Below are 16665 nucleotides of genomic sequence, written 5' to 3'. Positions count from 1 at the left end.
AAAAGAAGAGTGGGGGGGGGGTCTGATAGAGGTGCTTATGATTGTAAAGGGAATTGATAGTATTAATGTATCATCCTTTTTCATATTTAACAGTGAGAATAGTAGGATTAGAGGACACAAAAATAAATTTTGGTAGGGTAGGAATCATCTTGAGCTAACACAGTTTTATTTTTTCTAACAGGTGGTTGGCCTTTGGAATGGGTTACGCTCGGATATTGTGGTGGCAGTAAATTTAAGTGAGTTTAAGAGAAAGGTAGATTAATATGTGAATGATAAGGACTGACTTTAAGATTTTTTTTTTAATTATTAATAGTTTTAGTTTAGTTTAGAGGATGGAACAGCCGAGATGGACCAATAGGTCCCATGTTATCCCAAAACATTATGTTATGTTAATAAATTTCTATCTACTCTCCTAATTTCAAAGAATTGAAACTCACCCTTCACCTAATGAGATTAGGTTTGTTTGTTTTGTTGTTAAGTGCACAAAGCTACACAATGGGCTATCTGTGCTCTGAACACCGTAGATATCAAAACGCAAATTTTAGCGTTTTAACCCCTCAGACTTGCTGCTGAGTCACTAGGGGCATGATATTAGCAATCACTCTAAAAAAAATGGAGTAGCTTTCCCCCCTCTAGGTTCAGAGTAAACATACTATTCTTCCAGAGTGTAGAGAAGGAATCCTTAAGTGAATTGATCAATAATTAAGTAAAATTAATATTGTTGAAAATATTTTTCATTTATTAGTAAAACAAACTACGCCTCACCACGCCACAAGAAACACGGCCTCCCATTCGAGCTTTCCACCCACGGTAGACTTTATTTCTTGTTGCTCCCGTTGCCAGGAAACCAATAATCACCAGGATGATGCCCAAAATTGCCACTAAGAGTGAGAGACTTAGAAATGCAAGTCTAAGATCTATGAATCTATGGAAACAATAGACAAGCTAGTTAATTTGAGAAGATAAGGTATCAGGAAAATTAACAAAATTCAAACAAACTGTTCAAGCTTACATATTGAGCGTTTTCAAATCTTTGTTTTCACACACACACACATATAAAAGGTTTATCGTGTAAATCTTACGTTTTATTTTAACAGTGATAATCTTGTTATAAAATATTTCATCACAATATACAATGTAACAAGATAAGATGGTTAAATGAATAGTTGGACATTTTTAGATGCACGTTGCTTTCATTCTTGCATTACACTAACAATACATATAAAAATTAAGTCCAATCTCCAAAAGTCAAAGTAAGATAAGCTAAACATAATGTACAGTTATTCCAAATTAATTCATAAAAATGAATAATCATTCAGTTATGAGATATGTGAGGAAATGAAAATATAATTTGAGAAACTCAAATAACATCGCAAATTAACCCTAATGAGCTTGTTTAAGTAGGACTTGTGATAGAGTACATAACCATCATTTTGAATCTTATTTGAAATACCAAGATAAACCTCAGAGTTTCTTGTTGTCATCTTGGTTATTAACCCATAATGTATACCAGATAAAGAGTTACATTGTATAATGGGTTTTAATAAATGTCTTAAAGTGCAAGGTAAAAGCAACTCGAGACATAATAAAAGTATACCATCAAGTAATTTCAGTTTAAGATATTTTATGCTTTACGAAAACACTAACTAATATTTTTAGAGAGTACAAAGCTCAGAAGCTATTGCTCATTAAACAGATCACTTTGGATCAATACTTCTTCTACCTTTGTAAAGATCTGAAAATGTATATTCGTTGTCCAGCCATAGACCAACATTATACTGATACTATTTGTTTCAAACATACCTAGATTCACATTTCTTTAAATTGTTAAATCTAATCAAATAATGTAACAAAATGCCACATCTCTCATTCTCGTACAGTACATATTTTGTGTTTCTATGATTTAAAAAAATGTTTCTAACGTTCTAGTTACGAAAATGGTAACTCAAGTCCAGGTTATTGGCCAATTTAACCCACAGTGCTGCTTCTATAGCAGGATTCAGTTATGGAAGATATCTATGATTTTGAAAAATAGTTTTATTGTGTCATACATTAATTTATATTTGTAGGCCTGCTCTACGACTGTTACCTGAAGCAGAGATACTTCTGCGTTTTTGTGATCCAAGCTACAAAGAGAACATGAAATATGAGTGTAGTTTGGAGTTTACAACCAGATTCGTTTCTTTCTTGAGAGAACCAAAACGTGTAAAACTCTAGTTCCCGTCATTAACGCTTGGTCTACTGGTTATGTATATGCCTTTTTTCTTTCAGTTGATCAGTTAATCCGTTTTAGTTTATTTAAACAAAGTTTATTACATTTTATTTGAATAAAATTATTTCATTTTATTTTATTATTTTAATTCAGTTTACTACGTTTATTTTAACTTTAAACCCAATGTGATATGCAAACATATTATGTTTTCTACCTGCATTTATTAATATATAAATTAAAAAATATATATTTAGTTTTGGTTTCCATGCAGTTTTAACATAAACACATGTCCCAGAAAACAGTTAAAATTGCCTTGTTCTTTTTTTGCTTTATGTTAAATATCTACTGTGTCCTAGGGGATGTCATGGTTTACTTTGTTTAAGTCTTAGAAGGGTTAGTGACTGCAACGTCCTTTGCTGGCCCAGTAGATGATGCCTCGATGTTACAGTCAGTGAATGTTCTGTGAAAAAAAATACAAGGTTTCTTTTAATACTGAAGAAAATATTCGTTTTCAGCTTTATATGTCTTCTTGTTATGACTATTTCACTAGTAAGACAGAAAACTGACGATCCACTCAATGATCCTCTTGAAGTATCTTGTTGTCTGCACAAGTACACACACTGCTTTTTCTTTATTTACAATAAGGATTGTGTCTGTTTTATTTAAAACTTGTTCAGTCTCATTAAATCACAAACTTGAAAATTCAGTGAAGTTTTCAAATACAGATCACTCCACAAATTTCCTGGTTGACCCTGCTGTTATTAGTTCATCTAATATGTTTTGTATAAATCAGTTTTACTTGAGAATACCACATAACACAATAGCTCTACCACTGTATAATCATTCTTCTGTTTAAATCTACCTAAAAATTTTCTTCTTTGTTCAACTTGCATTCCAATTGTCAGAAATCACTTACACCTGTTCTTTCTCATATTATATCTACAAGTCTCTTATTATTGGCAAGGTTGGGTAATTTTGTGTTTTGTTAATATTTAAAATTAGTTCTATAATATCGTTTTTTAAGCAGTCAATGGCAATTTTCTTTTTTTTAAGCTGTCAATGAAAATTTTCAGTTTGTAGGAGAAGCAGTAGATACCTCAACCATTAAAGAGAGAAGTCATTGCTAATAAACGATGAAAAACTTTACGGAAAAATCTGTTCTCTCCACACATTTTAAAATTTATGATTACACAATAAGCACTCATCGTATAATCTAGAACTTCTGTGATTGTTGAGTAAAGTTCAACTTTGTGGGTGCCCAAGATCAAATAAAGCCTTTTAAGATCATTGCAATTATATATTTGTAAAAAGAATCAGAACCACAATTATTATATTATGATTTTTTTCGAAGATACAAGTGTGATATACAAAAATAATATGTATTTCCTCCCTCTCCCCCATTTAACATAGATTATTTAGTTTTCAAAATGTCTGTACATACTTAACGTGCATTTTAAATATAGAATATCGGAGAAAAATGCCATTAAGATATTCTCACTCTATTACACACAAAACTGGGTCATTCGACTAGGGTGTCAAAGGCATTTTCTCTTAACAAAAATCCTGTTAGAAAGAGCAGACTGTATAGAAATAAATGATGATATTTTCCTCTGATAAGTCAGGATACAACATCCCTTTCGGTGTGGTTAACGTGACTACCAGTCACATAGGTAGCGGCTACACCCTTAGAAAAATGAGATTTTTATTTTAAGTATATCCACATTTGCTGAGTCTATGATATGATAATGATGGTGATGATTATATTGCATTTATTAATTATTTTCAAATAGCTGATAACACTTCAGTATAACAACCACATGATAACTTTAAACTCAGTCGAGATTAAGAGAATTCAAAAATATTCTGTAATCCATATTCTATGCAATTACATTTATGGAACCCATTGAACCTAATAGTATCACAGAGTAAAAAGGGAGGTGCTGTGACCACAGGACTTGTTTTTTTTGGAGTATCTGTTTTTCGTTTGAAGAGTGTATTTGCCTGTAGTTTTCTGAACTATTGAGTGGAAGCATTGTACTTGAGGAAATATCATTTCCCACAAATCAAAGGGCTTACAAATAGAAGTAGGAGTTAGGGACTGAAAAAAGATGGCTGTCAGAGAGCGTTTTTGAGTTTCAGAGAAGTACTCTCCAGGATATTAGATTTTTATTGATGCTATGATAATCTTGACATATTTCTCTGCAGCCACAGACCAAGAAATGAGATTACTGGAATCTGGTGCACCTTGAAAGGTCAATCGAGTTCTCCTCAGAGGTGTAACTACATTGAACAAGAGATATAATTAATTGAGGATCATTGCATTGGAGTGCAGTCTGGCGAGTCCAAGACTAGATGGGATGGTCTCTATAGGATTATTAGGAATTACTTAATCAGAGTAGATCTGTTCAAGTTCTGGTTAATGTCACTTATGGCCAGTCTAGAGAGATTATGTCCATCAGCATCAGCTGTCTTGCCAGCAGTTGAGACATCATGTACAAACTAGTGAAGGTGGTGTTCCATGGAGCAGTGGCGAGCCAATGGGTGCTATAATTCCAGTAACTATCCTATATCAGACCTTAGACAGAATTTTAACATTCACCTGAGTAGAGAGGTCCCTGTGCAAGCCAACTTCACTGCGCACCTGATGTTCAGGACATCTCAGCCTGTGGGTGGGAAGTTTATGCTAAAATCACAGGAAGTTGTGATAGTGACTAAACAAACTCCTCTGAAATCTTAGGATGTAGAAAAAAGTAATGGAATATTTCTTGAAATGGTTCAGGCAGATAACTGCCTGGGATGGCAAAACTCAGGAAAAGTTGGTGCAATGTCTGATGCTGAGTTTGGATGTCCGAGCAATCAATTTTATTGAGAATTTGAGGAAAGTGAAACAAATTTTGATATCATTTTGACACAATGGTGAACCAAGTTATCCAGTGTACCAAATGCAAGGCTCTAAACTGGGGTTCCTCAGAGATCTTGGCCATTTATGCAAATGATCTGCACTGATTGCATGGGAAGTCATACCCTGCAATGGCATTGGCAGATTATTAGGCTATCTTCATTACTAAATTTGTCAAGGGAGTTCACAGTGAGACAATGAGACATCACTTAGGTGTGAGCGACTTTAACACCCTAACAGAAGCAGTTTTTATAGTCACAATGTTCAAAGTTGTGACTTAAAATCAATCAGAAGAAAGGAAAAATCCTGCATTAGTAGCTTTAGCGGCTAAGTCTCAGAGAAACAGTCCTATTCAAATGAGTGCCTCATGTTAAACCTGATCTATGTTGAGAACAAATTAAGAGCAAATTTATTTTGATACTACAACTCAATCCCACAGGATCCCATGGAATGAGAAAGGTCTCCATGTTCCTTCTATAGTATTTGTACTATATTCAATGCTAATTATGTCTCTTTCTCGATCTTGCTCTGAAAGGAGGATCGAAGCATCTGCTTCTAAATGTATGTGTAACAGGGTCACTTCATAGGAACTGTCATACCTTGTACTCCAGTAAGATGGGTGGTGCTACCAGTTTAGACTGACTGCACAACAGATTCAGAAAGATCTGTAGCAAGCTGTAGCTGTTTCAGAGCTTGTGTCAGATCTGGATATCAATATGGTGTAGTGCAAAAAATGCCTTGCGCCACAAGGTTTAGTAGTTAGCCCAGTTCTCGCAGGTCTAGGTAACACTTGGTATTTGCCTATGAAGATAAAGGGTGAGAAATTGAGTTTTTAGTCGATACAGGAGCTGCCAGGATACTGGTTAATCTCACCACATATCGGACATTGAAGCTATCACTCCCACCAGTAAATAGTGACTTTTTCGTAGAAAATGGTGACAGACAAGATGTGACTGGATAGTCACATGTCTGACAATGTCTATGTAATGTCATTCATATAATGAAGATAGATATTTCCAACTATGAGTCCATCTTAGGTATTCTAGGTAAGGACATAGTGTGAAAATATTTGGTCAGTTTTGCCTGTGCAGCAAGTAACTTTATTTCTACAGAAAAACTATCCAATGTTTATCAACTTACGTCCAGGAACAGGAAATTACCTAAATGTATGTTGCAGAGGGTGTCACAGTACCTCTGCAAACACAAGTGGTGTTTTGTGTTGGCCACTGATGTCAACAATAATGGGATGGAGTAGTGTTAGTGCAGTTGCAGGATGGAGTGGAATGTGTGATAGAATATGCTAATTGTACACTCATGGCATCAGAATTCTGATAATTTATGATGAAGAAAGAACTACTTGAAGTTGTGGTTTTCATCAAACTCTACATTAGAACTGGTATGGGGAAGCTCATCCTCTGGGTGGACCAGATATCACTGAAATGGTTTGTAAGTTTTAAATTCCAGATGGGATGATCGTATGTTTAATAACAGTGATACAGGACTATAACTTTGTTGCACTGCATTGCCTGGGCCTTCAACATAGGAATGTCTATAGATTGTCTCACCACATAATGTGATACTGTATTTTCATTAAGTGTCCTGGCCGTGGACATTGTGTAGGAGTTAAAACGATTTCTACAACAATGTCATCAAGCCATACAGTAGAAAATTCCACTAGTGAATGGATACCATGATTAACACTTCAGAGCTATGGAGAGAGCAACTAAAAGACCTGGAGCTTGTAAGTGCGCCTTGACATGCAACAAGATGAAGCATGGCCGGCACAGATTGAGAAATTTAGTACAGACACACGTAGTCTGTGGCACTTATTTGAGCAGTTATGAGGGCAGGAAGGTGTGCTGTACAATTACTATCAATCACTGGGACATGATTCTCAATCTGTATTGTAGTTAATAAATAGTCCATGGTCCACAGAGTTTTGAAAAAAGAAATTCTCCAAATAATGTGTAATGCAAGAGCTGAAGGTCACCAAGGTGTTACAAGCACTTGTGCAAATGCGTAATGATTGTTTTACTGGATGCACTATGGCCAATTCATTAATTGTGGTGTTAACACTGTGCAGTGTGTGCTGTCTAGAGGAAACGTTGGGCTAGATAGAGTAAACTCTAGCAGAGAATTGTTCATTCTCTCCTAGAGAGAATATACTTGGATATTGCTGGTCCTGGAGGTTGAATGAGGTGATCAGACTTATCCATTGGTCGATAGTTCAGCATAGGCCATCGCTAATATGTTGTCTCAATGTTACTTAACCTAATTCAACACACATAAATATACTTATCTGGTTAATTTCAATATCCACCTATTATTTGTTTTAAACGTAGTATAAATATGAAATTTGCCTTATCACTGATTGTGTAAGTATTTGGTAGAATGTGAAATGCAAACTAACAAGTAGATACTTTGGAAGTTTGTTACTCCTGGGCAAACCAACTGGAATGAACTCCTGCCATATGTTATGATTGCATTAGTATGCAGCAGAACATAGATCAACTGGTTTTTAGCCAAACATGCTTATGTTGGCTTACACGTACTGCTCCATGTCTACAAGAATGTATGTAGTGAATAAGGTCTGATTTAATCAATGTCCACAAAGTTGTGTGCCAATATTTATAGAAGACTGTCAAGTGGCAGAAGAGATGCTATGCCAAAACAATCAAAGAACAAAAGTTCCAGCATGGAAAAAGTGTGTGGCTTTATTTTATGTCAGTAGCATAGAAATTGTGTCATTATAGGTCACTATCTCATACTCTAATATAGAAAATACAGCAGCACATAGCATGCATAAATTCATGAAATAAATCAAAAATATACAACCATATTTTACTGCACAACATCTCATGCATTAGATTGATCAATAATTGCAGGTCAATACTGGCGAGTGAGAGGATGATGAGAGTATTTGTTGGCATCAACTCATCTCAGCTGAGGAGGAGGAAGTACTTATGAGGCTGTGCAAGATGAGTCGAATGATGAGTACCTGGAGATGAGGCACCATATAGTTATGGTAGTTAGCCAAGATGCCACCGCTGACTTCCTGATAATTACTGTTCATACAAACTGTCAGATTGGTAGTTAGCGCAGTCACTTGTGAGATGAATAAAATAAATGTTTACCCTATCTATCTGCGTAGTGGAAGTTCTACAGAGCAGAAGAACGATACTCATTAAAATCTCCCCAGTACAATTAAGTGTTTTTGACTCCTCCATGTACAGTGAGTGGGTTGTGTAATTTCTTAACATAGAGTGGAAGTTGGATTGTTGTGAATGTAATTAAAATAGTTTTTTTCACTGGATTTGCAGTTTCAAGGAGAGATATCGGTTGTAGTTGCTATAGTGTCACAGAATTAGGATGCATTGTTGATCATAGGATTAATGGGATTGAAAGAGCATTATAACCCTTAAGGAAAACATCTGGTGGTACTTGCTTCATTATCACACAACTAGGCCTGCTGGTGTTTATAGGTATAATGCCTACAATATCATTAGTTTATAGGACTGAGGAGGATTGTTATGATTTTGAAACTTAGCTGAAAGGATATTGTGAACCTTGCTTTCGGAGATACAGAGAAATTTTCTCAAGCAACATGTCATCTTACATTCTGTGAAAATTTTTCATCTAGACTAACCAAGTATTTGCAGAAGTTCTATTAAGAAACTGCATAAAGCTCACTAGACTCATCTACTTTACACCTAAAGTGTATATACCTTCTCCATGTGCAGTGAGGGAGTTGTGTTCTTTCTCTGAAAGAAAGTCAATCAGGTTGTTATGTATTTAAATAGAATAGTCTTAATTTCACTGGACTGACCTGCATTTACTTTTTATGATGCTTACTAAATTGAGAGGATTAACTAGCAAACAAAGATACAGTATCTTGCCACCTTAGCTACTGGTTAGCAGCTGTCTGGGACAGTGAATTTATTTTATTGCAGAATATTTTAATCATCCAAGGTTGTCTGTGATATACTGATATATACTATAATGACAGCATGAATATTTCTCCTGTCGGAGGTAGTCTGTTTACATCTACTGGTATATGTGACGATGTGTACTGTCAAGATATATATACATATGGCAATATACATATTTGAATAAATGAATATATGTGTATGGTGTTGCACAAATGTATAGATGTTACAGAAAGACATCCCTGAAAGATTTAGAAAATGGATGGACCAAGTACACTGAGAATGCAACTATCAAGCAGCATATGAATGAAAATAAAGGATTTGATTTGTATGTAGGGCAAGCATGATACCCATTAAACCTGAGAGATCAAGGCATTTAAAGGTAGAAGGGATACATTCTTTTCAGGTAATATACACTTGAGTGGATGTAGGCCTGTAGAAATATCACTTAACCACAGCAATAGTTTTTACACACTCTTAGGGAAATTTTAGGGTAAAGAATTATTGTAATTAAGCCATTATAACTTTAACCTACACTTTCAGCTAAAATTTTGATCACTCAAAAATTCAATTAGGTTCTTAAACCTTCTGTGTGTTTTGCTCTCAAATAGCCTTTGTGGTATTATATTTTTTGTTAGCAGTCTTACAACCTACTGCTTACTAGAAACTTGTCTGTTTGGAAACTTCCAAAAATCTCCATTTGCTCTGTGGCCATTAAGACTCTGAGGATTAACCTGACATTTGGCCATGTAGAGTCAAGGCTGATGGATGAAGATATGTCACTCACCATCTCATCAGGTATACAGGTTCTGATTGTAGCCATGGATGAACTGGCCTCCCGAATCACTGGAGTCTATACAGCAACCACGGAGCTGACCACTTCCAATACGATCTCGCCCATTTGACAGAGAAAGCCTACTCCAGGATCCACACTGACTCTCATTAAACTGGAACCACCTAAATCTTCTGTGACTTGTTCATGGATTGTAAAGTATCATACTGGAAGATACCAGGTGGTGAAACGTCACTGGCACCCGATGTGCATTTACCTACGTCTGAGCACCATCTTTCAAAATCAATAGGACCTTCCTGGAATACAGATCATTTTGGAGCTTATCCACGTACAAGCAAGGTCTTAACAAAAGCTAGGTGGTTACAGCCTATCCATCAATGAACAGAGCTCCTGCATTGTTGTACATCAGCATAGGAACATCCAAATTAGGTGTCGCACCTCCTCTGCCTGCAAAGAAGTCATAGGCCCACACTGTGGAGGTCCACAGCCAGGAAAGTAGTTGTTTACCAAACCCCTTATGCTTCAGTAGATACAGCAAATACCAGCCTTAAAGTGCAACTGCAAAGAACAAACAGCCAGGTAAATGGAGATCTGAGTGTTTTATAGATATTATAAAGACCATTAATCTTCGTTAGTGTAAGAATCTACCTTTGCAGCTGGAGGAAGAGGTATGTTTTATCTTGGCCAAGCTGGCTCAAACTTGGAAAGCTTTTGTGAAAGTCTGAGAGATGATCTACCAGATGACCATGGTTGGCTAAAAGTCGACCAATGTATTGGAGTATCTACTTTCAGGGCTGCAGTAAAGGCACGAGGCTCTAAAATTCTATAAATAATGTATATAATGTTTTATATTGTAATTATATTTTTTACTTTCTTATTAAATTATACTTCTTGTTTTCTTTTTGAGTTGATGTTTAAAGGCTATTCTTATATGTAATTTTGTTTACTGTATATTATTCAATTTGGTGGTATGTTTTAATTTTTAATTTTAATCTTATTTATTCAAGTTTATTTGTTTGCTGAATTTCACGCAAAACAGCTTGTGGGCTATCTGTACTAGCTATCCCTAATTTGGAAGCGATATAATAGAGGAAATGCAGATGGTCAAAACACCACCCACTAACAACTTTTTGGCTACTCTTTTACCGATGAAAGATGTGATTGACTGTCTCATTATAACATCCCCATGGCTGAAATGGCGAGCATGACATGTTCGTTGACATGATTCGAACTGCGACTTGAAAATTGCGAGTCGGACACCCTAACTACAGACCTGTGTGTGAAGTTATGTGTCCAGTTATTTGCTTGGCTTATTGTGTAAGTATGTATTTTACTGAGGTGAGAGCAAGTTATACCAATTTCTTGACTGATATGTAAGATGTTCTAATTCATTTTTAAATTTCAAAATTAGAGATGGCTGGAACAGCCTTAAGGTAAAGGATAAGGAAAAAGTGTGATATGTAAGTGTACTACGTGTTTTTTAGCTGATATAGAATTTTTATAAACTTTTGTGCATAGACAGTATGTATTTGTTTGTTTGTTTGAAGTTAAGAACAAAGCTACACAATGGGCTATCTGTGCTCTGCCCACCACTGGTATCGAAACCCGGTTTCTAGCGTTGTAAGTCCGCAGACATACCGCTGTACCATTGGGGGGTAGACTGCATGTATTCTTAATATAGAATGTTGATGAAAGGAACTAGTAAGTTCCTCTTACGCTAGTTACCTACAAAACTGGGTCATTCAATTACGGTGTTACATACATTTTTGTATGAAAGTTTCTGTAAGGTAGAGCACACTGTATAGACATAGACACTGATCTTTTCCACTTGCAAGTAAGGTGATGCCTTGCGTTGTAGTACTAGTGACCATCAGTCATGTGGGTAATGTTTGCATCTTCAGAAAAATGACATTGTTGCTTTTAGTATATTAGCTTGGACAGAATGAATTGAAATTATTGCAGATATTGATTTGGTTTAAAAATTCCGAGAGTTCTCCTGTAAAGGCACTATACAATCCAGTTGCTTTAAACTTTGATTTTGTTTTTGGAAATGAAAAAGTGATTCACTGTTCTATAGCTTGTGTGTTAAGAGAATTAAGGATCATTCCAATAAAATATTTCCTAACAAAATCTCCTATTATTCTATAACTACCTGATCAATCAAAGAGAAATCGATCCACCTGAGAATATTGCAAAATGAATTATAACTTCCATACAATTTAACCACACAACTCACCATAAATGTAATTATTTTTAATAGGCATTCATTACTGTACTATCTGAATAAATCGTATAAATTTATGTTAGAAAGGTTTTCAAAATGAAATGACTTACTTTATTCAATACCATGTCTTTGGAGCATCATAAGCAGAGGTTATTAAAATGGTAAAGCAATAGACAGGACTAAGAAGAAATTTTTCACTTTACAAAAATAAACCTTCATAAATAACTACAAGATCAACTACTGTATTAGCATCTGTCCAATGATAAGGCTTAGGTTTAATACATATAAATATTTAGGTATAGTTTTCTTATTTAAACACAGCAAACAAACAACAAATATGACTCTCGTAGTTTTTCTTATTCTTAAACGTATTGTAAAGGAAAATGTATTCAATTTAATTTTGCAAAGGCTGTGGGATTTATGGCTTTATTTTTGTACTATTTTTGTAAGCTATGTAAGTTACTAATACTTACTGAAATATTATTATCAAAAAATGAAAATATATATATATATATTTGTTATAAATTAATTGTGGATTTTTCTTCTCCTCATTAACGTATATACAGTGAATACAGGAAAAGGAATAACGTAGACTAATCCATTCATTAAATATCTGAAGTATGTTTGGTTATTAGTGATGAAGGACCTTACATCAAACCATGAAAATTTTGTTGTACACTGTGTATTATTTTGATGTTATCATTTATCACCAGTATTGTTTAGTATTTTAGATGTTCGAGAAAAGTCCTGAGTAAAATGTGTATTAAAGTTTATTTTCTGTACGATAGTGTGAATGCATAAACTAAGTGTTTATTCACTATATAACATCGAACTATTTATATTTTGTTTGATTACACTTAAAAAGCCAAGTCTAGGAAAATATGACAAAAACAGAGATAAACACGTAAATATCAATTTCATATATATATATAGGTATATATGTTGTGGATCATAGCGAGCCCCATAATATAGGAAAAGTGAAAGAAATACAATTAACTTTTGTTCGTGATTAGGTGTATTGCATGATCATTGAATTCGTTTAATATCAAAAATGTAAAAGTGTTTCCGATTGCTACCAATTCATCTTTGATATAAAAGTTCCTAAAAACATCCCACGAAATACAACAAAAGTAATATCTTTACTTAGGGGTTTGTTATGGTCCGTCCTATCTATAAAGTAATAAAAATACAGTTTTAAGTATAAAACATTTGTGTGCTTAAACAGTCACATCTGTAGCATTAATTTAAATTACTTCTTTGTATTATATGTCGTAGTCTATTATCACGCTAAAGTGAAAAATCACAGATCTTCCCTAATATATATATATATATATTTATATATACATAAAAATATCTTCCTACTCATACCCTCGAGCTTTCACTTGAAAAACGACTTCGTACATTCGTAGGGTTAAGGTGATTCCTTTATATGCAGACCCTAAGAAAATCCCAGATCCTGAGAGACACATAACAGTGGCGATAACTGATGGAAATGGAATCTTCAGCATGCATCTGGCACATCCTTTAAATCAAGGAAAAAATAATTATCATTGATTAGCTTCCGATAAAATACTACGATCTTAAAGATGTTCTCTACGGCCAAGTTCCAAACTTAAAACTCTGAATATCTCCTAAGGATAGAAATGAATTCAAATAACATTAGAAATAGAAATATAACTTGAAAAATCGTTTCTTAACAACATAAAGTTAATCGAAAGTGGTGCAACGAACTGGCCTATCAAAATAATAAAATATTAATATCATTCTTTCTTTTTATGAAATGCGTACATTGTTTTCTCCCTCGAAAACAACAACAACCTCTTTTTATGAATGAAAATAATATATGTCCAGAATGAGTGTATAATAAGACATATGCATCTGATCTGCCTGTAAAAACTGTTGATCTGCTTGACAAGCGACTGCCCTAGTACTTATCTTAGAAAGGCTTTTGAATTGAAAACGTAACGTCATATTAAGCTTTCCAGCATGTATATTTTCAGTTGCTAGCTTACCTGATTTTTAGGCTTATTTTTATTGTTTTGGTTAACATATGTTAATGGTTGATATTACATAAAATACCAATTATAATTAACTATTTTCTTACTTTGTACATATTTCACTACATTTCACAGGGAACTTATTAATGTTATTTTTTATTCATGAAGTATCTTAGTTGAAATGTACCACCATCCATACAAAACACAATAGAAAAATGCAAAAGCAGCATTGTTGATAACAGTTAGTTGAAAATTGAGAAGACTCGAAATGATTAGCTAAATGTGAATTTATTAACTATATATATAAATATATATTAAAATTTATCATAGTAGTTAATCTTAAAAACGTTTAATATTTTACATATAACATGATTCAGATACGAAAGTGTAAAAACATATTTCTTGGATTCACCAAATAATATAAAACTCTCTTTAATATTTTAAATTAAAAGCATTGTTACACACATTGCAGTATTGGATTGTAACAAAGAGCGTTATCTTGAGTTCTTATTATTCCTTATTGAGCCATAAAGTAACTAACTGTGCATCAGTTAAATAGAATGTATATTACAAAAATATTATAGGGTCGAGTCAGAACGTTCGATGACGTCAAAGCGGAAGCGGCTGTGATATACTACATACTAGTTAACAACCTTTGCTTTTATAGAGAATCAAATCCTTAGTATTTTAGGCTTTCGGGTTGTGGCTTCATGTAGGGGCTGACAAATATATTTAAGTAGATTCATGTAATTAATATAAATGTAAATATATAACTGTAATTAGTAACAAAGTTAAACGATGAAAATTTGTATTTCAAATATTTTATGTGTGAAATAAGAAATTCAGCAAAAATTTGTTTCAACATACTAATTTACATTTTGATTAGATATTTCATCATGTTCACAAAGTACAGTCCCTAAAATTTTGAACCACACAATCTACTTGGTTCTTAAAGTATATAAATGGCAAAGTGGTGATTTTACAGTTTTACTGAAAGCATTTCAAATTTTTAATACTACAAATGATTTTTTCTAGTTATTATGTTTTTAAAATATTGTTTGAAAAACTACGATCAAGAAACAAATAAAGGCTTACCTTTACAACACATCTTGATATAGAATTAGGCCTTAAAATATTTCATTCGAGTAACGTTTTTTTCAAAGTAATAAAACTAAATGTTAAACATAGGCTAGCTTTCACATAAATCACCTAAATGTTAATTGTATACACACGAGAATATATAAATCGCATAACTATTTGAAATAGTTTAACTTATTAGACTACAACAACAGAGATGTAATGAAGAGTGTGTCAAAACATGGTAAAACCAAACCGTTGTTTGCAATGTCTTATCACCGTGAAAATAAACGGTAATCGAAAAATTCATGTAGCGAATAACGAAGTTCTGTGGTGTGTTGTTGAACTTTGATCCTTACGCAAGTTTACTGACGATAACAAAGCTACTTTGGTTATCAAAGTAATTGTAAGAACCCATGAGTGATTGTAAAGGACAATATGTCATAGTATGTCAAACACACTACATCTGCTGGGATAAAACAGACATAGTAGTGGTCTAGTCGCTATATCTATAATAATAAAAGGGCGTGTTTGTGTGTGTGTGTGTGTGTATGTGACCGCCATAACTCCAAGAAGAAATACCTAGATACCTGAAATTTTGCACACGTACTAGGTGAACCCTGAAAGTGTGCATCTGGGTGTTAGTACTTAAACACATGTGTGCGCGCGTTTGCATCCTTTTTGTGGGGTAAGCAAGCGAAAAAAACACATAGAAAAGAATATGTGACCACCATAGCTTCATGAGTTGGCGGTGAGTGGTGATGACTAGCTACTTTCCCTCTAGCCTTACACTTCTAAATTAGGGACGGCTAGTGCAGATAGCCCTCGTATAGCTTTGCGCGAAATTCAAAAAACAAACAAACAAACAAAGAGGAAAGAACCTAGAAACCTGAAATTATGCACACATAATACGTGGACCTTGAGGGTGTGCAACTGGGTATTATTACTTATCTTATCCACGTGCGTGCGCGCGTGTGCAACATTTTAATAAGGCAAGCTAGTGAAAAAAACCACGTAGAAAATAGATGGTTCCTTATATTACAAATTATAGATATAAATCACAGACAGACAGATAGACAGAAAACAACAATTTGTTTTCAATATTGTAGTTTATAAATTTCATTTTATACTTTCAGCACATAGAATTTTAACAACAGTATTAGGTTCCACTTTTATTAGGTTATTAGGTTGATGGTGTGTGTATTCTGAACCCATTTTAGCATAAAGGTATAACCTATATTATTTTATTGCTAAGCAACATGATATAAAAGCCATTGTTGGAACACATTATTACCAAAACGCACTGGCTTTTCTATATATTAGAATTTGCTATATAAGGAACCACTTCTTTTCTATGTGATTTTTCACTAGGTTGCCTCTGTAAAAAGATGCGCATGCACGTGCGCACGTGCGTGTCTGTGTTCCCACTACAGCTCCAAGAGGAAATAATCTAAAAACCTGAAATTTTGCACCCACACTAAGTGGTGTGCAACAGAGTATTATTACTTATCCATGTTCGTAAGTGCATACGCATCTA

At 34.1% G+C, this 16665-nt stretch overlaps 1 protein-coding gene across 1 annotated transcript in view; it reads right to left on the bottom strand.

Moving 5' to 3' along the window:
• Positions 1-15377, bottom strand: part of LOC111085368 (proteolipid protein DM beta-like) — a 28526-nt gene extending 13149 nt beyond the window's left edge. The window contains exons 1-3 of the mRNA XM_022383628.1: positions 15147-15377; positions 13423-13576; positions 766-925 (exon numbers count right to left, since the gene is read on the bottom strand). Coding sequence (XP_022239336.1) covers positions 766-925; positions 13423-13576; positions 15147-15159 — 327 coding nt within the window. The 5' untranslated portion in view covers positions 15160-15377. The remainder of the gene's footprint in view (positions 1-765; positions 926-13422; positions 13577-15146) is intronic.
• Between the last annotated feature and the right edge of the window lie 1288 nt (positions 15378-16665).

This window comes from Limulus polyphemus, unplaced genomic scaffold (genome assembly GCF_000517525.1).
Source record: "Limulus polyphemus unplaced genomic scaffold, Limulus_polyphemus-2.1.2 Scaffold17, whole genome shotgun sequence".
In the NCBI taxonomy this organism is placed as follows: Eukaryota; Metazoa; Arthropoda; class Merostomata; order Xiphosura; family Limulidae; genus Limulus; species Limulus polyphemus.
This window is presented reverse-complemented; position numbering and strand designations above follow the sequence as displayed.